Below are 27,931 nucleotides of genomic sequence, written 5' to 3'. Positions count from 1 at the left end.
CTTTTTCTCACCTCTTCTGTATTTTGGGTTCCCAATCAAGTTTGATAATCGGCCAATGAAAGCTCTGTTTTCCTTTATATGAACGCCTAAAACCCTGACCGAACCCATGATTGTACAGAAGAAATGGTTATGGATCCACAAACAAGCAAATAAGCTAGGAGTTTTTATCTGTATCATTTAATGTTTTTAGATGTGTGATTTATAAGATACTTAATTACTATGAAAAAAAGAATGAAATGTGCTTCGGCAGTTAAAATACATGCCATGACATCAAACCTGCTTAACTGAATCAGCCTATGAAAAATTGAGAACGCACATGTTTTATAAAAACACCTTTTATTTTTTTCCACCACAGGACTCCACAGATGTTTTTGGTCTACATCACAATGCCACCAGTATACCAGGCAGTTCAAAATTAAGCTGACTTGACCAAATCAAAACCACTGAAACTGGCATTTACAGATTTTTAATTTAAAAAGTACCGCAGTTCACGCTCTTCAGTATACAGTACAGTATACAATACAGTAACTGAACTGCAAGGAAATGTCTGAATGGATCAGTGGTATTCTCAGTACACTACAACCACACTTAAAAATAGGCCCCTTGACACTGAAGGCCAAGCTCCATGTAAGTAGACCTAAAAGGTTTAATTATTAAATTATTAGAATCGGCCAATTACATCGAATCAATACGGTATCATATAGTGTACTGACTGAAAGATTGAAAGCTGAACTCTACCCTTATCAATTCAATTAAACACCTCCTAGAGCCAAAAAGATGGAGTTCATTACGGTCCACATTTCAAAGTACATCAAAACATAAACAGCATCGTTTATTACATTAAAAGAGCGTGGAAAAATCTAAACCCAGAAAATTAATTGAAATGATGTTGAAAATCTCTAGTACAGGTATCTGACCTCTCATCCCAAAAGAAATGGGTTCAGTTAAGAGTCTGAAGATACTTGCTTGAACTGGTAGATTAGCTGTAATGTATCAGAGTGTACACACTCTTATACTGTATATTGCAATTCTATCACTATTCTCAGAAAATCACATTTAATGTTCAGGCTTTCAACAGATCAATCAAATAAGTGCAGCTATTGTGTTCTTGCATCCAGACTGAATTAAAAACAATATTCCTCCATAATTGTTCAACCCAAATATAATTTACATTGTACCAGTATTCTACAAATTCAAGCAGTCCTACACTTCATAAAAATGCTTAATGACCCAAGTCTTAAGCTTTCATCTTCACCATGTGAAAGAAGAGAAACCAAACAGCTGTCCTATAGTCTATGAATTGGTCAATTTAATTTTGAGCAAGTATACTAGGTAGTATGACTGTAGATCAAGTCACTGACAATGTGCTGTGACAGAAGTTGTCTGTGGTCCAGTTTGTAATCTTACTTTTCTGGAGGCAGGTGGAGCAAGGAGTTTCTGAAATGCCTGCCACTGGGTGCAGGAATTGAACGCACAGTTAGCAGTTGACAGCCCAGCCTACAAACCAGTTGGACCAACACAAGAGGCTTACAGATACAGAGGGCCGATGGGAAAACCATACACTTCCCATAAGCATGGCATTTATTTGTACAGGGATCATTCTTGGCTGTAAGTGGCAAATGTGTCACATTCAGAACTGCACACACACACACTCATAAAAAAGCTCAATGTATGTTACCACAAGGTTTTTTTTTCTTTTACTATGGCTACTCAAGTTATAGTAACTGTGTATATAGTGCTAAAATTTTCAAATCAAAAGTTACTACATGTTCTATTGGAAAAAAAAATCATGTAAATTGTAAGGGTTTTTTTACTAGAATTTACAGGTGGTTTTGTTCTGCATTAGCAGTCCTTTGTGTAAACACTTTGCAATTTCCATGAAGTCACAAGGGGCCCCTATAGCCCAAATGATCCATGACAGGCACATCTTCAAGGCTTTATTTACAGAATGATGTTCACATTTTCTCATGTATTCTGCCATACTACTTACAGGGGTATAGCATAAATATCTAGTGGCAAACAGCATCAGACACTGTGTAGGTTTTTTCAAGAGTTTCTGTCAGCTTTGTTGGGAAAGAAAATATTTCCTTCATAATTCAAGTACCTAGAAACCCTTTCCACTCTCCAAGTGCTGTTCCTACAGGCAAACAGATGCATGTGAGCAACAGAAGCACTCTGTTGGCTACATTTAATTTTGTTCCCTTTTACACTGCAAAACAAATGAGGATCTAAAAGACAGGAGGGTTCTTTCATTGTTAAATACAGTACATAGAAGGAAGACTCATGATAGGTCCTCCTTCCAGCTCATCTCTTATCTAAATAACAGTACTGTAGCAAGGAATTCAGGACCCGACAGTGCATTGACACCTGAGAAAAGCAGAAACAAAGGTTTTAATAAGCTGAAGAAACACTAGCCTGATAAACGGAATAAGACACAAGACTTAAATCAATGAAATGCATTTGTTTATGTGTTATAACAAAAGTGTGCTGTCATGCAATGTGCCCGACTGACTGTCAAGAAGCCACAAAAAAAGCACTAAAGGAGAAAATACTTGGAGTAGTTAAATTATTTGCACTATCCAATATCCAAGAGGGAGCACAAAACTTTGAGAATGTAAAAACTATAATATACAAGGTATGGCAGTGTGCAGTGGAGCCTACAAATACTTTTTCCCACCTGCTTCAAGCTTTTTAACAATTCAACCACATTCACATTTGTCCACAGCCACATTATGCCATCAGTAAAGTGGTGATGTTCAGTGGGCGCTTACTCAATACTGGAGAGTCAGTGTACCCATTAAGCACATCATATGAGTGAGATGTGTCCTCGTCTGATCAACACGAAATGCTACTAGAAAAAAAGGTGGAGAAAGCAACAGTGTTATGTAATTCCAGTGTCAAATGCCCGGCAACTATATGGAAGTCCATTCATCCTAAGATATCTGATCTGACTCTTAATACTAGGCAAGACTTTTGCTTTAACTTTTTAATGACTTGCCTTGAAAAGAAAAGCTTTGCGACAGCAGAACAAGCTCCAGGTTCTATCTGGTCCACTTTACTGCAATTGCATACAAATGGTAAGCTCTTTATAAGGTTAACGATTGCTTCCCACTTTCGCATCTCTCACCAACTTTAACCAGTCTGCCTTGAGACACTGCCATACTGAAGAAGAAAAAACATTGGGATTTAGAACCAGAGAAATGAGGCTGGTTGAGACCACAGATGAAATCAGAATTTGATATCATATTCAGACTACATGGGATTCCTAATTAGCTTGGTACTGTAAATGCTAATTAATTTATATGTTGACACCCCCTATCCTGTTCCAAGATATGCAGCTTTCCATTATATACATAGAATGTGCAGTCTAGCAGCAGCTTGAAGGGAAAAGTTACCATGAAGTTCAGATGTGCTCCTTAGGGTTGTAGTTTGCCATGCGTTTTTCTGAGATCTTCATGGCCCATGCACCTTATTGGTACCATATGAGCTACGTCCATGCTTGGCTGTATGTTTTGCAAATTTGTTGCATACCAATATACAAATTCGTAGTTTCTGTACTGTAAATGAGTTTATCAGCAGTGCCTGCATGACGGGTTGACAGAGCTGTCATGTGAAAACAACTTGACAAGGCTTCCAGGTCTTGGAAGTCTGGGGATTCAAGGGCTTATTTGAATCTATAGTAAAAGAATGTCCTTCTTAACCATTTTCACATTTCTGGACAATCTGCGATCATCTACAAATCATTTTAATGATAAAGGCACAAAATGTTTCCTGTTCATTTTTGTAAAGGTCATAACAGCGAAGGATTGAGGGACAACTTTGGGTTTTACAGAAAGATCCTGTGGGGATGTTGCTCTGCAGACGCCAGTGATCCTTCCTCCCACATAGTGGGCGAATGACTCATAAAAAGCACGGTTAGGTCTGCACCAGTGACCAGATGTTCATGGGATCTGAAGAACCGGGATAGGAAGGGGTGCGTCCTGTGTTGGGAGGAGAGTAGGTGTTACAAGGTTTCAGATACTGACAGCGAAGTCCGTGTTAATTAGCCTGTTGAGCCGTCATGTGGGGAATCCCTCTTCCAGGCCTGTATGGTCCCCCACGACCTGCAAACCACAAAAAACAAAACATTAACCCTGGAGCCCCGCCACACACTTCCTTTCAAAGGTGCTTTGCACAGAATAAATGGACGTCACATGCACATAACCAGACGTGCAGTATTTCGTTCATGTCACAGGAAAGGATTCCTTTCCAGAGCTTCTATTGAGTCTGTTGATCTAGTGAGATCATGAAATACACTGAAGAATAAGTTTAAAACCAAAAAATGTGAAGAAGAGCACGACTAACTCAATAAAGGGAATTCCTCGATTGAATTATACTAAATGAATCACAAAGGACAGTCTTATATAAGAGACCTAACAAAAATTCAGTAGTTCTCTTCCCCAGTGGGGGTTAAACACTACATTTGTATCCCTTCTGTCTGGGCAGTGAAGACCTTCCTGAACGATAAAATGAAGGGTAGAAACTACAGAGGAAAAAAAAAGCTTTAACAAGAGAAATGAAAAACTCGGAGGATGAAAATTGTCTTAGAAGGATGTACAGTCGTACCTACACAGAAGCCTTTGGCAAATAGTCTTCCAGAACAGCAGAGTGCTTCAAAATGTAGGGATTTTATTTTCCACAAAAGACTTTAGCTTTATTTGCATCTTAAAGTGAGGACTCTTAAAAATCCCTCTCTGACCAATGAGGTTAGCAAATTCTCAGACAGGGGTCACAAGGAGTTTTGTACTTCGGTGGCACAAGGTAAAAGGTGGTTGTGGCTTGTCCTGCTGGCTACATACAATTGTCCATTTCTGAAGAAAAAGGGAGTGCTTAAAGCTTATCGATTGCAGTTTGTCAAATAGGACACCGTTTTGTGAAATGATTAAAGAATTAAGACGGGCACATTTCATAGTACATTGGACAAGCATAATCGCGATAATGATCCACATGTGCTGGAGAGACTGAACTGGCGAGTGCAAGGAAACCAGCATGTGGATAACCCAGCAAGGTGCCTTTATCCTTTAAAGAGCAAGAAAAATGTCCAAGACTGTGGTCTAGGAAAAGCCTTCTATGGGGGAAACTGTGAAGAGACTTTTTGAATCTGCTTTTATTTGAGCCAAATTGAACTAAGCTTTCAGTACCAATTCCAATCATCGCACTTCCTGAAGCACTAGTTGTAGATTTTTCCCCAACATGGAAAACTTTTCCAAGTAAACCACTCATGCCTTACAGAATGGGAGATGATCAAGAACCAGTGTCAAGGACACCTTTAAATTAAGATGAACAAAATTACAGGTCATCTACATCTTCAATTCCAATACAGTCTAACATGGCACTACACTTGCAACAATGTTTGCAACAGAAAGCATCTGGAAAATAAGCCAAAGCAGACATGCCAGTGTAAGTTAAAGCTGTAAATATACTTGCTGGTAGCCGATACTTTAATTGCATTTCCCAGACAACGCCCCTGTCCCAGGTTACTGAAATACCCCAAATATAAATCAAGAAAAGGGAGATTAGAATTAAACCACATTATACACAATAGTGAAAAATGAAATGGCAATTGGCCACTAGAATTCCAATTATAAAATTACTTTCAATACTAAAGCACAATGTAAATGTTCCTCAATATAGTCCTTATTTCAGTGTTGCAACCCATCTCTTCCAAAAATGGATAGATCAACTTCTCTAGTGCATATTGCTTTTGAGTTTCAAATAGGAGAAGGTCCAATTACTTGTTCCTCTTAGCACAAAATAAAAAGTTTGTGCCATTTAGTTAAAGTATTATGAAGATGTATTGGATGAGATAGGGAGCTACTTGAGAAAATTGTCAAAGGTAGGAATATGTAACTTGAGTGTTTTATGTGTTAAAAATTCTGTTTTGGACAATCTTGGTATGGAAATATTTTACAATTGGAGATGCAAAAGTTTGAAAAGAAAAGGTAACATTTTCCATTTGGATTTATAATTATTCTTCCCTGCAGGCAAAAGCTATGTGACAATGTGTACTGGCTGGAGAGGGTGTCAAAATCTGTTGCCCAAGGAAAATAATGAGAAATTCTACATAGAGGAAAATATTAGGGCTACGATAAAAGGCTTTGTCCCATCAGAGGTGAGAGTAATCACTAAACAAAAAATAACTAATAACACTGAAAATCCTCAGGCAAAAGATTCAGCTCCTTTCTCACACAGCTTATTGTAAATGCAGCTTGCTGTAATGCAGGCCAGAGCAACTGAACAGAAGAAAAACAGGAAAGCAAAAGACACCTTTAATTCCAGTAAAGTCCTGCACCTCAAAACAATGGTTAGTAGAAAACCTCAGGCATTCCCAGGCTCTGTACTGAGTGAATGGAGTGCCTGAGCAACATAAAATTAGGCGCATGACTTTGCTGCAAATTCCAGCACACACAGAGCCCCAAAAAAGTGAGGAACAGGGACAATGAAAAGAAACTGAGCAGCAGACAGCAGGTAATGCAACACATCTTTATTGAAACTTTCTCTCAAGAAGCAACATCAATTTACAAACTGAGTAACCTGTGGGAGTCTCTTTAAAATGTAATGAAAAAAATAAACGAATTGGCAATAACCAAGAGGAGGTGAAATACTCCCAGGATTTGGACCAGCAGTGGCAGTTTTTTTTGCGATTTACTTTTTTTACAAAAAAATAAATTAATGAAAATCTTTCAAGTGTACAGGAATATCCTTTTTAAAACAGGCTTGCTTAATTTCTTTATGCAAAAGAGATGTTCAGATGCTTGGCGCAAGCTTAACCTCATTAAAACGTTACGATAGTTTTTAAATGTAATCAAAGCAGGCTCAACTCTGATTAAACAGCCAAAAAAAAAAAAAGGTTTATACCACTGATGAGTTTAAAAAAAAAAAAGTGGGCAGGGGAAACCGCATTCTCATCTTAATGTTTAGTGTGGCCTAAGTTTTCCAGTCCGAAAGCCTTTAGGAACGCATCACTTGAGCATTACCTCGAGAGCAACCTCGAGGCCCCGGGCCGGCTCCACGCTTGTAGTTCTGTTGGTACCCATCCTGGGAAGACAAGAGAAAAGCAGTCACACACACTCCTGCATGGGCTGCACATCATCTGAACAAAAGCACTTCGTACGCCGGAACCAATAACGAACTGAAAAGGGCACCTGTTAAAGACCATAACCAGAAACCAAGAACTGGTTTAAAATGCTTTTGAAAATTTAATAAAACCCCGTAAAGCCCCTTCAACCACAATTTCCACAGATATGTAGAATTTCAAAGGTCAAAATGTTTTTTTTTTCTGTAACTCAAAAGTGTATTACTTCAAGACGATAATTACTGCACAGGAATAACGTTTTTACTCTCTAACTAGAGGTGACCGCTGATGCAGAAGACGGAGTCTCTCGTTACCCGCTGATAGCTGCTGTTGGAGTAGTCGCGAGGCGTGCTGAACTGCGACTGTCCGTAGCCACTGTTTGGAGTGTTGGAGAAAGAGGGGCGGTAACCTTCGTAGCCACCTGGATGCAACAAATTGACAGTATCACACGAACCGCTCAACTGTTAATACCTTCCTGGTACAGAGATCTTACAATGCCCATGTCGGATCAAGATGAAAGATTCATGGATCTGGATTCTAGACATTTCAGTTAGGATGAACTCCTTTAAATGGAGAAAGACTGATCAATTATCAAACACAAACAGTACTCTAGTCATTTAAGCCATTCCAACTGGCTAAATCAGCTGCAAAAGATCCAACAACATTCCTTTTACTGGATCACATGTTAAGTTAGGTGGGTATAGAATCAATAGTACCCACATTCAAAAGCATGAAAAGGAAGCCTGTTCTAATCCAGGACTGCACGGCCTATAAAGACGTTTGCTAGGGTTGGTGTTAAGTTTTAATTGCGTAAGTGATAGCCCAAGCACCTCTGAAGCCATTGGAGGGTCCACGGTAGCCATTGATCATGCCACGCGAGTTCCTGGGTCCCCCACGAGACATGGCCCTACTGTTGTAGAAGGACTGGCCGGGTCGGGCGAAGCCACTGCCCTGCTGCGGAGGCTGCTGGGACAGCTGCTGGTGACCTGCTGTGGTCGGGATGGTTTGGTCTTGGGTGTGGAAAGCGCCAACAACTAGACAACAACAGGACATCTAATTAGCACCTTCCCATTCTTCAGTCGGCAAAAAAAAATAAAATGGAACACTACAGCCATTTGTGAGATTTGAGATTAAAAACAGGTCTAGAAAATGGCAATTAGTACAAATATACTACAGACTTAAAGCTCTTTTTAAGAGGGCTTTTACATTTGTTTGTTTCTTTTATTTTCCTTAAAACTAAAAACAAATCTGGATATCTGCTGGACCTTAGAAAAATATTCACCCCAACATGGAAAGATAAATGCGTCAGAGCTCCATTAGTCAAGCTAAAAAAGTTTTCCATGTTTCCAAGAACAGCACACTGGTGTAACAGATTGCAAGCAGTGGAATCCTAGCTAGCAGGTTTCAAAGTTGCTCTTCAGAGGTCCCAAGGGGCTTAGCTGGGCCCTTCCTACTTTTAGCCGTGACGTCACAAGTACAAGACCCTGCCAACAGCCCTCTCCCTGCCCTCACCAGACTGCAGCTGCTCCTGCTGTAGCTCAGGCTGCTCCACCTGGTGCTGCGTCTGGCTGCTGAAGCTCTGGCTGTAGCTTGTCTGGTACTGGCTTGGCTGCTTCAAGGCCTCCGTTTCATTGGCAGGAGGAACGGGGGCATTCAAATTGAAAACCTGGGAAAGCAAAGCACAAGCAACATCACGGTTATTGTTCTTGAAGAATAAACCGTATGGTACTTAATCAGGCCTCTGTTTAAGAATCTATGATCCCAAAAGGGTAAATATCTACAAGCCACAAAGTATACAATGTAAAATTGACTTGCCTCTAGGAGCTGGGAGAATGGGCCAACCAGCAAAAGGCCATTTCTAAGAGTACAGGATGAGCTTATCACCTTACACCTGGGACCACGATTACACAAGAGGCACGGTGTAACTGGCAAAGCACTGCTGGGGTAAGCTGGGTGTAACTACGGCCAGGCCCTCCCAGCTGTCTGTGAAAGTTACTCGTGAAATGTGCCGAGTGCCTTCAGAACGACAGAGCTGGTTCAGGCTTCAGGTTCGCAAATGACTTCCAGGCTGGTGTGGTAGAGAAACATCTACAGGTCCTTATTTCCCTTCATAGTGTCAATCTGCAATTTCATCAGGCCTTTGAGTTTCACTTTTTACTTAATGCATCATTAGGTCTTCCCAGAAGAAAGAGAAATATTCAGTTTTAGTTCTAAATTTCCATCAATAAGAGGATTTTTCGGTTATCCTCCCAGTGTAGTGCCACATTATTAAAGGTGAAGCTGGACCAGCCAAAAAATGATTAACACTGGCCTTTCCAAACTTGGTCCAGTGAGAGACTAGTAAATGTATAAGCAATATTAAACACGATTCTGAAAATAAATGAAAAAAGAGCTTCAAATTTTAAAATCCCAATTAAAGCAAATCAGACCAAAAACAAAGCCCAGTGTTAGCCTGGCAAGCAGTCATGCAGTATTGCACATCAGCAGCTGAAGTCATCCAGGGACATGGCCAGCTTAATCATTTCATACATCCACAGTGAATGATACATTCACCACAGATATAGCTTAAGGCTTAGAACAGATCAACCTTGTGCCAGATTTAGGCATTTATGTGCCATCAGTGGAGGGGGGTAAGAAAACCTAAGTTAGTTATGCTGTGAAGTCAAAACGGTTCAAATCTAAACCCATTCAGTTTGCTTAGGCATCATACCTGAACTATGAGGGTCATGAATTCCTGTGAAAACCTATGGAATCCGAATGCAGGATCTGGAACTAGGACTACTACTGTAGATGAAATCTTACCTTGTCAAAAAGGCCAGGTTATTCTGTCACTATCCTAAAAACAATTTAAAAGTTGTACATAAGGGGTGAAAAAAACCTTGAACCCGTTGACATTAAAACAGACGAAACAAATAACATTTCAAGCTGACCACACAAAGGTCAGTGCATTGCAGCAGAGGGTGGAATGGGATGCCTGCTAAAGCAGAGAGCTTCCTTACCGTCTGCATGGACTGGAATGGGGCAGCGTTGACATTGATGCCGCTGCTGTGGAGTGGCTTGCTGGGCACAGCCTGGAACACCTGGGGCTGGGACACTGCAGGCAAGGCGGAGGAGGCAGGGGGCTGCTCCGACGTCAACGATATAGAGGCCTGGGGAGTCACAGACACAGCTCCAATCAATACAAACATGCCACACAACACCCACAGCTTCACTGGGACGGAGAGGTGGCACTGTGGCCAAGGATCTGCGCCCGTGGGGTTCGTATCCCGCAGCCGGCAGAGGAATCCTACTCCGCTGGGCCCCTGAGCAAGGCCCTTAACCCCAGCTGCTCCAGGAGCGCTGTATAAATGGCCGACCCTGCGCTCTGACCCCAAGCTTCTCTCCCCGTCTGTGTGCCTGAGTGTCTCATGGAGAGCAAGCTGGGGCATGCAAAAAGAAATTCCGAATACAAAAAATTGTATATGGCTAATAAAGTGATCTTATTAAATCCAAATCTTATAATCGCTTCACAAGAATTAATCTCTACAGTACTATATGGCCGTTGAACCTAACATTTCAGTTACTAGGTAAGTTTAAGATATTTAAATTTAAAAACTCTGCAATAACTGAAGGCACAGACATTTTGGCTTGATTGAAAAATACAGAGGGAACATAACCGGTTCCTGCAAGCATGTACACACAAGACTGTCAATTTTTTCTAATTCTACATAACAAAATCATCTAATCCTATACAAACTGCTTTGCAAAAACTAAACTGTCTGATGCAACTAAAACAATCACATAACATACGGTGCCCGGCTGCTGAAGCTCTGGCTGTATTCTAGTGGAAACGTTTTACAGACAACACAACAAAAATTAAATGAGTTATTCAAAATCTGATAAAATGATACATGCTTATTACAAAGAGCACCGTACTATCTTGACAGAGCAATTTGTTTACAGAAGGTACTGTGGTCTGAGTGTAGGTTTTGTGCATGATGACAAAACCCCAACACAGCACCCCCTCGGACCGTGGCAGTGGAAATGCGTGAACAAAGCAGGTGCAGAACATCATATTTTAATGCTTTATGTTTTTCTAATGTCTCATTCATTTGCATATCCAGGTCACATCTGAACAAAAACCTATCAATGCCATGAATCATAAACATCCCTCAAATCTGAAAAATTGTGCCTAATTAAATGCATACTGCAGCTCTGAGCAAAACATTTTCCAGTAATCTATATATAGGATTATTATACAATGCAATTGTTTTCCCACCTCTGACACTTGATTGTGTCAGATCCCCTTTAACTGGGCATGTGACAGTGGAAGATCTATACACATCAGCCACCTGTAGTCAGGTCTGTGCACCCTTTCTGTTCCAAAGCTGAACAGAACTACAGGGGGAACGTGATGCAGGACCATTCCTGGTATAACAAAACCACCTTTCCTCACCCTCACAGGTCCATAACCCACTTTACCTGCAGTCCAGCCTCTTGTTAGAACTACAACAGGGTTTACTTTCTCCATTCGCCCAAGAGCTGAACATATCTGTTGGAAGAGCAAACTGTGCATCTCCCTTCACACATCAAGAAGTGAACCGCTCCCTCACCGATGGGAACGGTTTTCTCAATATAACGTGTTTAGTTTAAGTCAACAGACGTGCACTGAAACTTTAGTACTCACCTTGGTACCAACTAAAGAACCTATTCCTTAACCAAAACTTGTTCTCCTGTACTTCCCGTGTTCGTTTATCCACTTACATAGTAAAACTTATTCAGGACCAGATGCATGATATCCCTCTGAAGGTTTAAATTCAGCCCATACCCTTTATCTTTCACAAATTTAGAATAGCAGATGGTTTCTCTAGGTCTCAGCTAACAGCAACAGCTCCTGTACTGCATGGGGAGAATGTGGAAAAGCCCCCTCTCCAGATCTGACCACTCATCAAGCGATCCATCTATTGACTTACTGTAAACTCCCAAGTGTTCGGCAGGACAGCTGGTGATGAGTGAAGAAGTGGTATCCTGCCAACACAACTGCAAGCACCTCGGAGGTCACAGGAGATGCCATTTCTCCCCACTCCAAAAGCAAAGAAAGCCCTAGACGACCAAGCCCGCCTCCACCACCGGGGGCGCACTGGCAACAATGCACCAGTCGAGGAAATCCTGGTCACTGTCCCCCAGTGATATGACCCAGGCTAAGGCTTGCAATATCTGGGTCACATAGGTCAATAATAACCTTTGCCAGCTGAGCCACTCCAGCTTAGAACCTTACCACCTAAGAACTCCACTTACTAGTTAATGGTGCTAAAATTGTTAATTCAAGTGATCAATTTTAACAGACACAGGCTGCAAAGCACGATAAGATGTTCTCACCTGGATCGGGTCAATGTTTTCCGTCTGCGGTCGGGGATCTGTTGTGTGTGATGGCTGATACAGAGGTGGCGTTGCAGAGAAAGCTTCAGGCGTGGGGGAGACCAGGGGGACCTGAGTAAGGGGTCAAAATAAGTGTTTTGATGCAAACTCTCCAAACAATGTGGCAGTGCAGCACCTACTTCTACTTTACAAAACGTACAATTCTTCAGTGATGGATAAAACCCAAAGAAATCTGCAATGCTGAGCTGGAAACAAAGGTCTAGGCTATAATGGAAGCTCTGCCACTTCATAAACTTGCCAATGTCACAAAAAGATTCAAAGGATTTTTAAAAACATTTGAGATGCACATTAAACCTAGAAAGTAAAAAGATTAAACTTACTTGTGTGGCTTCTGGCTGTACAGGTACCGTGTTAGGTTGTGTCAATCTGGATTCAGCATGAACTGTACAAAAAAAATAATCCAGAAGGAATCCTACATTTAGATTTGAACCCTTAATATTACAAGAAGAAATTGATAATGTAAGTGAATTGAAATATTCTCCCAAAAGATTCCCGCATACAAAGCTACTACTTTCTCGTGTTCTTCAAAGCTAGAAGACCATACTTAACAGATTTCTAAACTAGAGCTACGACTACATGTGGAACCACAGAAAATTTCTACCCATGTAATTTTGTAATTTCATAGAATACTGTAAACTATTTCAATAGTACTATTACACCATTAAGGATTTATCATATACAATTCACACACCTGAACTGCAATTATAACTCGAAGGCCCTTTCCTTACCAAAACACCTTCAGCCAAATTAATGTTTTTAATTACTCAGTTAACCAAAAGTGTCTAGCACTATCAAAATAAAATGGTCCTACTTAGAATAAGATGCAGCCACCACTCTGAAACGCATTAAAAAAAAATAATCTCAGGACAGAATTCCAGGCAATGGGGGAAAACGCATCATAACCATCTACCTGGGGGGCAGACCATCTGTGGCATTTCCATACTCTGAGCAGGCTTCATGGGCTGTGCGGACACAATCGCTGGATCGATCGCCTGGCCATCAAACTCCAGCATGGAATCCTGGGAGCAGCAACCATCAAGCAAAGGATCAACATCCGTTAAAGCTATATCCTATACAGACAATTAAATCCATCATTCCACCTTCTCTGCGTGCTTCAAGACCCTCAAGAGAGGTTGCTCAACCAAAGGGTCTATAAAATGAGTGTGATCCACAAAGAAATTACAGCCCCCCACAAAAACCAAGCCATGCCTAAAAACATGGAAATTACATATGTGATATTCAGATATGTTCATTTCACTAGGATTAATGTTTGAACAGTCTCGGTGCTACAACAGTAAAGTCTTCTGAATTCACCAACAATAAGCTGCATGTTTTTAATCCATACTCAGTGTATATATGCAACGGTAAAAGCCGAGTCCTCACTTGCATGAAGTTGTAGGGGCCCTGCATTTGTGCCATGAGGTCCTGTACCCGCTGCTTCCTGACCACAGGGTCCGCAGGAGGCGTGGGGGCAACGGGGTTTAGCGTGTGGGGCTCTGTGGGAGGTGCTGGCTGCACAGGCTGTTGCTGCTGCTGCTGCTGCTGAATGGCACAAACAACCTAAAAGATAAACATTGAGTAAAACCCTAGCTGCAATTTTTCTGCTATCATTACCGCAGTGCTAGACAGCTTAAGACTGGAGGTCAAAGTGTCCTGTTTCCTTTCAGCTGGAGTCACAATTCATGACTTCATGTATTGTGAAAACTGGAAACTGCCTTCAGCACATCTGCCTGGGGTGTTCATCATCACCAGGGATAAATCTTATCAAGGTTCAAAATGTGTACATATATACACACACAAGCTAAAAAAGCAAATGTATTTCTAAATGCAGTCACAACTGTAATAAACTTTCTGTAATTATAACTAATTTTGGACTACCTGATAATTTAGGTCAGCAAAACTGAAATTGTCTTCACTTCCCTTAGATCTCAGAAATGCTCAAAAAGAACACAGAACCCGCAACGAATGGCACCATTAGCATTCTAGCCATCATACCTCTGTCTCCGAACTCCATTCATCTCCTTGTTCTTTGTCACTGCTGCTATATGGAGCCTCTGAAATGTACTGTCTGTTGACAAACTGTAAAGGGACAATTAAATAGCATGTTAACTCACCCCCGCATGAAGTGTCCATTTCCTCAACATAGGGAGATTGGTAAATTGGTCTTTAACAAGATAAAAGGTTTATGTTCTGAAAAGTTAATAGTCTGGCTATTGCCCTCTCTCAAATTCATGGTACTCCACATGCTAAAGTGCATAAAAACAGAAGCAAACTGCACTCAGTTTGAATGGTTACAAAACAAATAAAGGCTTAGTAGTGCATTATCACAGAGCAGTTGAGGGAAAGTAGCCAATGAGAACAGCACTTACTTCTGTGGGTTCCACTTCACTGGGTTCAGTGTAATCCTCAGTAACCTCACTTTCTGAAAGAGGAGAAAGTTTCAACTGTCACACAATGCTTCTACTGGGGGGGGAAGCAACTTATCAAGAGGCGTTGCGTTTCTTCAGTGGATAAGTTTAACACACAGCATCAAATACGAAAGCTTACCTGGCTCTGCTGGCTGCTCCTCCACCTCCAAGGCCTCCACTGCTGGCGGCTGCTCCTCCTCTTCGCACACCCCGTTCTGATGGTTGTGGGCTCTGTCGAAATACCCACTCTGAAGAACCTTGTCCAGTGTCTCTTTCAGTGCTTTGTCTGGGGGGAGCAAGACCAAACCCTGTGCTTAATATGCTGACCGATGCACAAAGATGTACGTCATGCTCACAGAAGCTGTACATCACCGATTAACAAAAGCCTAAAGGTAAAGAGTAAGTGTCTAAGTCCCATATTTTGTAAGGCTTCTCTTCCCAAACCTGGGTGCTACCACAACTGATATTTCTATTGCATTAAGTTATGTCATACTACCACTGCCTGCAGTCTTTTTCCCCAAAATTTTTTTTATGACAAACCTGCTAAGTGGCTTAATAAAGGTGCTCACTGCAAATGTGAACATGGTGGAATGTGCAAGGCCACCAGCACAGCTGTGCTGATGCTGTCGCCTACAGAATTCCAGAGAGTGCTCAACAGGCAGTTCTCTCAGCACAGGCTCTGCGCTGGCTGCTGAAGGCAGGAAACTGGCTGCCCGCCAAGCTGCTGACTCAGGAGAGCCAGCCTGCGTTCGGCACAGGCACAGAATGCTGCAGTTTCTGTCCCTCTGGGCCAAGGGCTTTAAATAAAAAAACATCCCCACCTCTGAAAAAGGTCTAGAAGTGCAGTCATTATGTTAAATGACCAGAAAACGAGCATTAAGCTAGAGTGGACAAGTCGGTAAAGGGTTCCCCAATGCAAGCAGTGAGAGAGTGAGAGAGTCCCATTAATGAAGGCAAAAACATCTCTGCAATGATCAGTACTCCAGATAGAGGGACTCAGCTGAATGGTTTTCCATGAGAGAAATTTTACGAGAAAAGCCTCATGACAAATACAACTACAACAATGTGCCAGAAGGACTGGAAAATCTGTTTTGTAAGGCCACCAATTTATGGAAGCCAGAAGAGTAAGGCCTCAATGGCTGACCCCAAGAGTAAACTTACATGTTGTTCCTGCCACAGGCTTGTCCTTCGCCTCCAGCAACTCCCAGAAGTGCAGGGATGCGTGTTCATACTGCTCACACAGCCTGCAAAAGCAAGTCATTGCACAAAACAATAGGTAAAGGCCAACCTTTTAACATACAAAAAGACAGATTTTGGATATTACACATGACTTTAGCAAATCTGAGGCATCCTACGTCACACAACAATCTGGTTAATACTTCTTAAGCAGCATCACTATTTACCAGAAAGGCCGAAGAGGTGTGAAAACCATTCAGGCCCACTGATTCTTAAAAAAGTGGTATACATCTTTTTAATGAACTCATCATCTATACTGATTGCACTGGAAACACCTCAAATTTCATTCCAAATGAAATTCAGATACCATAATTACAATGATATTTACCCACAACTAAATACATTACACCTCAAAATGAACTTAATCATGATGTATATAAACCCGAGCATTCTCTGCGATTCAATAAATCACACTAAAGAAAGTAAGTACTTCATGTCTGGAAGCACATGTTCCCCCACATCATTCTGTCACCTGATGTTTTGGTCGCGCTCCGGCCCCACCAGCTTGTAGAACTCGTCCAGGGCGGCGAGCTCCTCGTCGCTGAGCAGCGGGGTGCCGCCGGCGCCCTGCTTGAGCTCGCTGCGCACGCTCTCCTCCCCCAGCTTGTCCAGCAGGAACTGGAGCTCCAGCGCCGTCTTGAGGCGCTTCTGCTCGGCCTCCTCCCTCTGGAGCTGCTCCCTCCGCGCCGCCTTCTTCACCGCCTTCTGGATCTGCGGGGCCCAGAGCCACGTTACTGCCAGACACGGGGCCTACACGCACGGCAGTGTTACTGGAACACCTGCACACACTTCATCTTTGAGTGTGCATGTCCTGCACCTTCTTCCTCTCCATTTCTCACTAGGCTAGAAGACCATGACATAACACTGTACACCATACATCAACCTGCGGCGGGGTGCCAGAACATACCACTAACAGAAATGAACGCATATCTGCCAGATAAGGGAATAAACTGTACATTTTAAGAAGGAAAAGTAGGTGTTCTATACAAAAAAAGAATAAAGAAGGCTTTACTGCAGAAACAGTCTTTGTTTTAACCATTAATCGTTCCTTTGCAGCTTGTATGCTGATGCAGCTCCCTACTCTAACTTTGGATAAACCACCTCGGACTGCTTCCCTATTCAAGCTCCCAGCCCCTCTCACTTTCTTAAGAGCATGGGAACGATGAATTTGGGAAAAACTCTTTGAACCCCAGAAAAAAATGGGATTAGAAATCCTGCACTGAAGGGCCATGAAAACACGGCACTGGTTACATCTCTAAAAATTCAGATACTAGAAACCATAGCAAATAAGCGCCTTTACCAGCCAGACAGGTCATTCATGCTGCAATAGTCACCTGCGGTTGGAAGGTTTCCAAAAATGCAGCTGTAGGACAGCTCAGTCAAATGAGAAACTTTGAAAATGGCAGGTACCCTGGAACCCCGAACTTCTCAAATACAGCTGCCTGCATTAATTGGTGCAGCTGTTACTGAAAATGGAGAAAAAAAAAGCACAGAGCAGCCATCTGTGAACCTGACACCTTGTCTGCTTACATCTTGTCCCAAAGCCAGAAAGCTCTTCTGCAGTTCCCGGGCAAAGTCGAGGTTGTTTACCACCTCCTGGAACTTGGACACTGCCTCCTAAACACCAACAGAAAAGGAATAAAAAGTCAAATAACAAGGCCTCTGCAGGAAAACTATCATACTTCAGTAGAACCAGATATCATCTATGAAGCCAAAATAATCAAGAGAGAACGGAAGAACCAATAAATCTTTATTTAGCACAAATTTGCAAGGAGTACTGAGACAAAGATGCTTTTGAGTGCAAGAAAGGTCATCTTTGAAAGAGATCATACCAGAACAAATCAGGATGTTAAAACTACAATAAGAGTTTACAAAAATGTGTGTATCATAAAAGGATAGGTGAATTCAAAACAAGATCTAGAGCTTTCCTCTCAGGTCCAAGCCCTTAGGATTTGATCAAAGTCTTAGAAAGAACTAAAGAGTCTCAAATCTACATAAACCCCAAATATTCACAGTAGATTCCACTCACCAGCTGGTCCTGGTTGAGGCGTTCTCCTTTGTTCAGCTTTGCTTGATAGTCATCAAGTTTGCTCTGTGGGGAAATTGCATAGAGTTGTCAAAAGTGTAATGAAAATTTAACTGCCAAACTTCTCAATTGTACCTTTGGTGTAATCAAGAGAATGAGTTGTATTTTCAAAGTGTTACCCTTTCCCCTAAGACTGACCAAAACCAAATGTTAATCTGAACACCATTCCTACCTAAAATTCCAAAATATTTTATGTAATTCTAATCAAAAGTAACAAATCTGCCTGCCCACTGCACACTCAATACACATAAAGCCACAAAAAAACATCTAAGTTACAATTTATGCATCAAATTACTGGAAAACTCATACTATACTTAAAAAGCAATTAATTTTATTAAAATGTGCTTGATCTAACAACAATAAGCAATTACAGATTAAGGTAAAAACATTTAACTCAAAACTTAAAGAGGTAGTGGTGCATCTAGTTTTAGGAACAATTTAGGAACACAAGGCACAACCCAAAATTCACTTTTTAGGCTGGTGTCCAGGCAACACCAGCGGAATAGGATTGTATGCAATGAAAGTTTACAATCTTACATGAATATTACCTTAGAAATGCCATAAAAATGTCACCAGAAAGCATACTTTTTAATACCAGGTCTTTAACCACATAGCAGGCTAAACTGAACTCATTTTACAGCCAAGAGGAGCAAAATCACTGCAACTAGAAACTTTTACAGAATGTGAAGACTCTGCCCTGGATGTAGTACATGAATGTACTACAGTGCTTCATGACATTACAAACTATCATGGACTAAGAGCAAACTGTTAGTTTTAAGCACAATAACCAATTAATTGCCCCTATGAAAGGGGCCAAGCAGAAGCACTTACTCTAGGTAAATTTAAAAACATGGCAACTACGTATGCCCAATGCTTTCCGGATTGATACACACATTATTAGCACAACTATAAAAGCCATGGTATAATAACAGCACCAAAACCCCTAATTCTTTGTAATATGCTTGTAAGGAGCTCCTGAACTGAAAATACTGAATCATTTCCTTTTCTGATGATACAGGTCACAATTGGCATGAACAGAAGTGTCTTTGATGTCTATCTGTGCAGCTAGGATAAACTGCTGCACTATCTGGGACAGAATAAGGTTGGCAGGGAAAGGTTTGCTGACACATGTTAAAAGACACGTGGCTTGACGGTGGATGGGTTAGAGGAGTCTGTCTGCACTTCCTCAATCCTCCCCCCTTATGCAAGCTTCATAGCTGTATGCAGAGATACGCAAAATGTGCAATTGGCTATTCTAAACTGGGTAGTTGTATCACAATGGGCTATTTCACTTATGTTTTTAAACCGATTACTTGATTACTGTTCATTGCAGGTATGCACTTACATCCTACAGCTGCAGACTAGTTTTACAATCCAATTTGCTCTCATCAGCTTCACTATTTTACCATAATATTTCCACTGCAACAAGCCCTTATGGAGTTGGTGAACTCAAACATCTGCATTCCACCAAGAGCTGCCCTTTATGGCAAAACTATGGAGCTACATTTTCAGTCATCTGAAATGGAAGTTACACAATGATCGTGTGTGAACCTTTTTCAAGAGGGTCTGCCCGACTTTGAAATCAAGCAAAGCATACAGCTTAAACAGAACAGCACAACACACCAAATAGGCTGAGGTTTTTACAAAAAAGAAAAGAATTAAATCCTCTGCAAACTATCAATGAAAGATATCTGATGAATAAAATGTGACGATTCCGTGAGCGAAATACATCATATCTGTGGTTCAAGTTCAGAATCAAAAATGGCTACATAACCGGCCACCTACTATTACTAAACACCTGGAATAGGGGTTCCCTTAAATAAGCATATTCTTGTTTCACAAATAACCTGCCCTGACAATTAAAGAAAAATACAGATCAAGGCTTTTACAGTTGTAAAAACCTGCGAGTTTTATTTTAGTATTCTATATTACGGCAAAAACTGTCAAAACAAAGTGATTATGCCCTCCAATAAAGTACAAATAAGGATACGCACTGCAAATAAAGTCAGAACATCAATGCTGCACAACTGCGTTTGCTGTACAACCGATTCCTTTCTAATGAAACACCAGCCTCCACCCATGATCTCCCACTGTCATGGCTGCAGCTTTTGCTCTCAAGAGTGAGCCGACTCCAGTCCTGCAAGGTTCAGGCATGTGTAGGTTTTCCCACAACTCATAGCACCCGTTACAAAGAAGAGCTGGTCATTCTGCACATCTAGTTAATGGCAGCTACATCATCTGAGGATGTTAACCAGCTGTTTCAACAACATAGCTCAGCAGCTTATTCCAGAATTCCACAAGTCTTAAGGGAAAACTTTCATTCAGTTTCTGCATTTAACTCCCCCTTGTTTGTGATTCAGTGCCGATTCTGAAAAAGTCAATTAAGCCGACAGTTTATGCATCTCAATGTTCTGAAAGCCTGAATCCAGAACCTTGTAGTCTTCTCTGTTAAAAACAAAAAAGGTCCAGTTCTTTAGACAGTCAGTACAGGGAACTGATCATGAATCATGTAGTTACACTATTCTACAACAAGGATATTGTATAACTAAAAAAAAAATTCATTAAAGTTTTTATTGCTTCCCCTCAATGTTCAGAAGAATGAAATCATGCCCACAAACACCCAAGTCCTTTCCATATGGAGCATCCTGAAGACTGACTTCCATTTCACATCAACAGTTCATGTTTGTGTTATCTTCATATAATACCACACTTCCATACTTTAGGTCACCTACTAGATGCTTGTCCAATCTTCAACTTTGACTATGCAGCTTGTTAATTAAACTGGTTATTTTGGTTACATTCGCAAGCATGACTGATTATGATGACAGAAAATAAACCACATATAATTTGAGTGCAGTGGTCACAGGTAGGTCCCTGTGGTACCCCACTAATGGTGTCTCCTGCTCTTAAATCAGATGGTTGGCTGGTTTAATTGGAGTAATAGGATTTTCTGCTCTAAAGGAATCTAGAAAGCACACAGGCCCTGCCATAGGTTTCAATCCAGTACAACATGTGCTAAATCAAAACAAATACAAAATTCACATCTAATCACATGCATACCTATTCATTTTATAGGTTGAGTGTTGTCCCTTTAAAAAGCAATCCGTGTTCCAAATGATCACTAGACAAGGATCTGCACAGATATCAATCCGACACATTTGTGGTTGCTAAGATACAAGTTTCTCCCGGGGGGGGGGAGTCCAGTCTTCCTAGCAGCACAGGCCATGCAAGGAATGCGAGAAAAAACAAAAGTAACAGCCAACAGCATATTACAACGCATCCCGTAGTATTAAAACAATAAAGATGTTTGGCTGAGCTCTTTGGTTTGACCAAAGGTTTAACGGACTGTAATCATTGCTGTTTTTAAATCCAATAAAATAATCATTAATCACTGTCCCAACCCTAATCCAAAAGTCTGCATTCAAGCTTTGAAAGTTCAAGATCACTTCAGCTGTCATGATGGGTAATGTGGATTTAGACTACATACATCCTAATTCAGATGCAAGCACTGGATTAAAAAAAAAGTTTGTCAAATCAATAAAACAGACTTTCAACAAATGAATAGGTAATTTCTAGTTTTAATTAACTCATAATTAGCAATCAACTTGCTAATATAAAGCAGGCCTCTTTCGGGCTAGTTTTTTTTATATACAAGCTTCCTTTATACAAAAATAATTAAATACTTAAGATATCACTAATTTCAGCTGCTTCTTAATGTATACAAACTTACAATACAATGATTACTAGACAATTATTATTATACACCAAGTTATAAAGAATTACAGGTGAAGATCAACACTGAACAATAAGTTGACTTATCTCCCCCAATGGCAGGTCTAATGTGGCACAGGGTTTCAACAAAAATGTAAAAGATATTACATGTAATTTCAAGTGATCGTGAAAACAATTATGATTTCATATTACACTTGCTCTTTAAACATTAGACGTGATGCTAGGATAAAGCAAAAATGCTTTATTTTGTAGCTCGTTTAGGAACAACATGTCCATAAAAGGTTTAATAACAACTAGACTGTGACTGAAATAATCTCAAGGGGATATATGGCTATCTTCCTCCAAAAACAATAGAAAATGTGCACAGACATTTCTCTACAGTATTCAACATTTACCCATACCTAAAAAATGTTTGCATTAACAGTAAGGTGAATTTCTCATTTTGTTGTACAGGGTCAGTCCACAGCCCCTTATTTTCCTAGAGAAAACTCATAAGATAAGAGTTCTATGCAAATCAAGTCTGACTACGCATTAAGAAATAGATTAGTATGGACATGAACTATAAAAAATGATAATTATATTTTTCCAGATCCATATTCTTGGACCACAGTTCAAGATGTTAGTGTTAAAGACATACCATTCAGTGCACAGCTCTCCAAAGCTATCTACAATCAGAAAGCTGCTCATTAAAGGATCGCAGCAACCCAGAGAATACCCTGGAAATGCAGGGCTCAAGGCAGGACTATAACTTTGACAGGGAATGCCAGTTCATTGCAGGGCATACATCTGACTTTAGACACACCAGTTAATACACACAGCAGGTATTTTAAAGTTTAGAGAAAACTAGAGCACCTGGCAAAAACTCACAGGAACCACCCATGCCACTGTGGGGCTCCCTTCAAGACCACTGTCCTCCATTCTTCCAAAAGGTTAAGAGCTCATTCAGAGGGGCAAAGAAAGCTACTTATCAATAAATGTAAAAGGTCCTTGTCTAAACCTTGACAAGCCAATTGAGTTGGAATATTGATTAGACAAGGTAATCAGTCACCAATGTTCCTTTATTAAAAGCTATTTTTCTGGAAAATTAAGTTTCTTTAACGGCTCAGTCTGCAATATGGTGGCCACCTGTAACCAAACTCACTCTCCTGAGATGCATTTAGGTAGAAATTAAACTTTCACTCTGTAACTGAGGTGGGACCTTGAACTTCAACATGTCTGCAATCAAGTGGGGCCAATGGAGGCGTCTGCAACAGTTTACTACAGGAGGAAAAAATGCCCCTGAATCAATACTTCCTGAATAAATATCACTTATGAGTCGACTACTGCAAACTTACAAGAACGTATATTCTGTAATGGTTTAACTTAACGTGCTTTATTCGCCACCGTTTCAGACAATACACGGCTCAGCACTGAACGGGGAGGGGAGAACACCCCTCCCCCATTCGGTTTCCCTGCTGTTTTGTATTTCGCACAGAATCGCTCTGCGGTCCCGTTCTCAAGCGCTGCCTGCTGACCCGGCCGCCATGTTGTGGGTTTCAGCCCATGTGCACGGGCTAGCAGAGGCGCAGGGACGCGCGCTTGTAAACAAACTCCCCCAGATACCACCCGACACGTCTCCAATCCAGGTACCGAGGGGAATAATCAACATTACCATCACGTTCTCTTTGATTAAAAAAAAAAAATTGTTTTCGAATACGGAAACGCGCACTAACGGCCTCAAACCAACTGCTAGGAAACAAAAGGAAAAATACGGCAGGATTTTAGAGGCCTCGTAAATAGTTTTTCTTCCTTAAAACCTTCCGATTAATTATATTGGTGCCAACGTTCAGGGGAGTCGCCGATTTTAATAAAATACCAAAGAAGAAAAAGATGCGTTTCCAGCCTCAAAGCGTCCACGAATCGTTTCTGATGGCAGCTGTGCAATTTTATCTTCAGATCAAATCGGTCTGGTTATGTAATTTCGAATAAAACAGATCACTTCGGACGACAAAGGCCTGTTCCACAGTACACATCGGCGAATATGTTTCGCAACCTATCCATCTTATGATTCACGTTTCTTCAAATTGAAATGTAAAACTCGCCGGCCGCACCTTGGCCTCGACCTCTTCTAGAAGTTTCAGCTCTTTTACACCCGATAAATTACAGCAACAGGCAGGACTTTCGGACAAGCAAGCACAACGGAAAACATGCCTAAAACCCCGGTAATGCCGCAATACAACCTCTTCCACACAGCCACCGAAGCGAAAACTACCTAGAACTCCTGGAGGAAAAAAAAATGGTATCGCTTAGCGAGAAAGGGGGGAGCCCCCATCTCTGTAAAGACATCTAAAACATAAAGATGCCTTATTTTAATGGTCCAGCGAAGTGATGTAAGGTTCATTAACTCAACGCCTCAGTCCCCAGCCAGAAGTCAAATCCCTGCAGCTAAGTACCAAATTATACTGCAGCTGCCGATGACAAATGGAAAATGTAAGAAACTGACAAACAGATCAGAGATCAGACAGATGAACCCACACTGTCTAACCATGCACCCCGTTTTTACTCTTATCTGTCAAGACTAATGTTGGATCGACATGACTGCAAAGAAATACCTGACATTTCTTAAATTGTACTGACATTACTATAAATGCTGTGATGCATAAGATTCAGGAAAGTCTCAACATTCTTGTTTGTGTGCCTTCCTACCAGATGCATTCTTAGGCAAATGTTTTTTTTTCCCTTAAAAGTCTGATAATGATTACATCCGTTTACTAAAATACCCTTACCAGGGGGCAGAAAGTAGAACCCCTCCATGATGTCACACCATCAGTGAGTCTCAAACTAGTTAACACACACAAGGCAGTGCTGTGTGCTTTGCACCCAGCACCCAGAAAGAGTTAACACTCTTACAGGTCCCAGAAACACAAACCCCTCTAGACAGTACTGTGTGATATGCAAACATGTTGTTGCAAATGCCATTTCCTTAACAAGGACCACTTCACCAGAGTGTGTGGGGGTTCCCAGGTGATGGCTGTCCTGACTCCACCTGAGACTTTACCTTTTTCTTTTCCAGGTTACGGACTTTCTTGTCAATGACACCAAGCACCTGCTTCATGGCCTCCGTCTGAGCCCCGGACTGGAACTGTCCGGGACCGGAGAGCTGGCCCAGCGGACCGGGAGCGGACCCCACCTCCGGACTGGAGGACTGCACCGTCCTGTTGCCAATAGTCGCTGAGGGCATCTGAGCAGGCAAGGATGGAAGGGATGGCAAAACAAAAAAAAAAGGGTTAGTCAGTGTTGCAGTGAGATTGGTCAGACCCTACAACTCCAACGCCAATATCTTAATCTGGAAAAGCAGCAGGAAGACTTGGAAATCCTGCACTTGAGGCTTAGCGCTGCTGAGCCATCAGTGTGTTTGGGTGACTTGACAGCAGTGAGATCTGTTGACTTGTCATCGGTGTCTGAGACGGTTCAACAGCGTCGAGAGCCTGGGAAGTTTCTACCATCATCCAGCAACCGTTTTGAGACGAATTAAAGACCGAAATCAGAGTGCCCGGGCCAGTGGGCGCTGGGACCAGACACTTGACAGCCGTAGTTTTATTCCAGACCGCAGCCTGACTACTCTTCTCCACCAGAAGGGGTCGGTAGAGAGTACAGCAAAACAAAGGCCTTCATTTAGCGGAACAATGTCTCTGCAGCAATTAAGGCACACACTGCCAAGACGTCAGTCAGAACTACCTGGGCCGAACTAACGAGATCACCTTCTTGCCCCTCAGTTTTCTTTCGGCTGAAATCAGTCAAACTACCTACTGAATCCCCCCCCCCCCCCCCAGAAAGAAGTCAACAGAAACTCGTGATTAAAAATGCAGCCATCATCCACGACAATACCTCCACCATCCAGACTGTATATTTCAGCAATAAAAAACAGCAGCAGCAGCAGCCAGAGGGAAAATCGCTGGCCATGGTCTGCGTGCGTGTTCTTATTTTTACACAAAAAAAGAGAAACTTTGTAAAATATCTATGGCCAACTCTCTAAAACACGAACAGTAACTTTCCGTAGAAAGATCACCCCCCCCCCCCAGCTAGTTCATGTTGTGGAAAGGCCAGATTTCTCCGTCCGGTTACGTGCAATGATGCCCCGTTAAACTGGTAAAACCTTCCGATTTGCAGCCCCTAAACTCCAGCAGGCAGACCTTACCCTCCCCACCCCCTCCCTTTCTTCTCGGTCATTCTTCTGCTCACTTCAGCCGTTACATTGGAAACGGAAGCAAGAGCCAACAGTGCCAGTGTCCCAGGAAATACCATCTTACAAAATCATCCGCACACGACAGCCGGTATAATCCTCTTCCCCCACACGAGTTGCCTGTAAATTGCGAAGCCACTGAGGTGGTTGGGTACGCATTGTGTTTTTAAACAATCGCCTTCCGCCGAAAACGCGTCGTTCCCCTCCATTTTCGTCGGGAGTGCTTACCTTTTCAGTTTCTATTTATCCACAAGGGAATAAATAATGACTTTTTGAATGTTAAATTGTTTTAGTCTGTAATGATGTTGCTTTCTTTTTATTTTATTTTTTTTTTCTTCTGGGATCCGCCCCGCCGGCCGCACCGACAACTGAGGGAGACCAACCGGAGCGGCAACACTTTATATGGAGGAAGGGCCCCCGTTATAGCTGCCTGAGGATCTGCCTGAACTTGAGTTAAACGTATCAAACCTCATGTAACAAAAGTAAAAGAGACAGGCATTTTCCAACTCCCTAGAGCACATTTCCAAATTATTTCCTACCCGCATATCTCTAAATTGAATCTAAATTGCTCCAAGGCAGGTTTTTTTGTCGATAGTGTCGGAACAGGCAAGCAAGACGAAGCTCGTCTCCTGTTTCCTATGCATTTCCATTTTAACATGCCTGCATTATTCTCTGGAAACACGCAGTTTTGCTTCTTCAGACAGTTTGTGTCACGTTACATTGGTAGAAAACGTAAGGCAACTTTATGTTATACTTCAAGAACACCGAAAAAAACGCCGTGCTTATTTAATGTAGTCTTTCTCGAAGAGCGTGACATTTCACTATGGGCAGTTGATCACCAGGCTTAACTGCAGTAACAAAATACATTCATAGCGATTGCTGACTGCTGTTATATAAGAACGCGTGGAGCCGGAGTTTTAATTAATTCGTCTTCTTTGGGTAGAAATACATATTTATTTTGGAATATCTCGTGTCCATGCTATCGCCACAATCACAGCCCTATATTATATGCGCTGTTTTAAAAACAGGCACACTTAAAAGTGAGCACATTTTCTGTACCTCGTTCAGTTCTGCTCCGTCAGAGTCACTGCCTGGGGAAAGAAGGACCCAAAGTGCTCCTGCAGAGCGCCTGTCCAAAATGAGCTGCTACTGTTGATGATGTCACACACGACCATGACATACAGCTCCACTTAGCCTTGGAGGGTGTCTGGATTGATTGCAAATTGTAACACTAACATTTCATGTATAAATACGAAATACAAGTAACATATTCTTCTTTCATTATTTCATGCTGATTGAAGGAGGCCAGTGCCATTAACTGATAAACATTTTATATTCCAGTGTATACTACTTTTTGCCATAGTATTAAATTATACAGGCATTAAAAACGTAACGCTCTTGCATCCAATTCTCATATGCAGTCTGTTTAATGCCTCTCTATATTACTATAAACGGAAAACTCCTTACGCTTTACCTACTAACAGTGATTAGTCGGCTTTCACGGGATTAAATTTGATACACGCAAGTACATACAGTATGTCCAGTATGGTATGTTTTACGTCATTAATTCTGGAGTTTGTGGTAGCACTACACTGCCAGTTCAGCAAAAATGTTCAAATTGATTTGTAAACGAGTTTGTTTTCAGATTAAGACGTTATTGCTTTTTACACATACAAACATAACCATTTTCAGACATCGAAATATAATGCGTATTA

At 41.4% G+C, this 27,931-nt stretch overlaps 1 protein-coding gene across 2 annotated transcripts; it reads right to left on the bottom strand.

The window, feature by feature from the left end:
* Positions 1-319: 319 nt before the first annotated feature.
* On the bottom strand, positions 320-27,399 carry LOC148645534 (caprin-1-like). 2 transcript variants are annotated; one of them, XM_088611988.1, is made up of 19 exons: positions 27,276-27,399; positions 25,032-25,214; positions 18,206-18,268; positions 17,707-17,793; positions 16,649-16,887; positions 16,102-16,184; positions 15,080-15,226; positions 14,902-14,954; positions 14,528-14,611; positions 13,916-14,092; positions 13,443-13,551; positions 12,853-12,914; positions 12,473-12,583; positions 10,114-10,263; positions 8,627-8,780; positions 7,945-8,148; positions 7,429-7,535; positions 7,017-7,077; positions 320-4,103 (listed from the first exon to the last, which is right to left on the bottom strand). In XM_088611988.1, exons 2-19 carry the CDS (start codon positions 25,212-25,214, stop codon positions 4,039-4,041), a joined length of 2,139 nt encoding a protein of 712 aa, XP_088468114.1. In that variant the 5' UTR covers positions 27,276-27,399; the 3' UTR covers positions 320-4,038. The 2 variants fall into 2 exon arrangements, with proteins under 2 accessions (XP_088468114.1, XP_088468112.1); XM_088611986.1 differs by lacking the exon at positions 27,276-27,399 and adding an exon at positions 26,445-26,604.
* Positions 27,400-27,931: the final 532 nt, after the last annotated feature.

This window comes from Lepisosteus platostomus, chromosome 18, assembly GCF_059453375.1.
Source record: "Lepisosteus platostomus isolate fLepPlt1 chromosome 18, fLepPlt1.hap1, whole genome shotgun sequence".
Lineage (NCBI taxonomy): Eukaryota > Metazoa > Chordata > Actinopteri > Semionotiformes > Lepisosteidae > Lepisosteus > Lepisosteus platostomus.
Note: the sequence above shows the minus strand (reverse complement) of the source record. Positions and strands in the feature narration are given on the sequence as shown.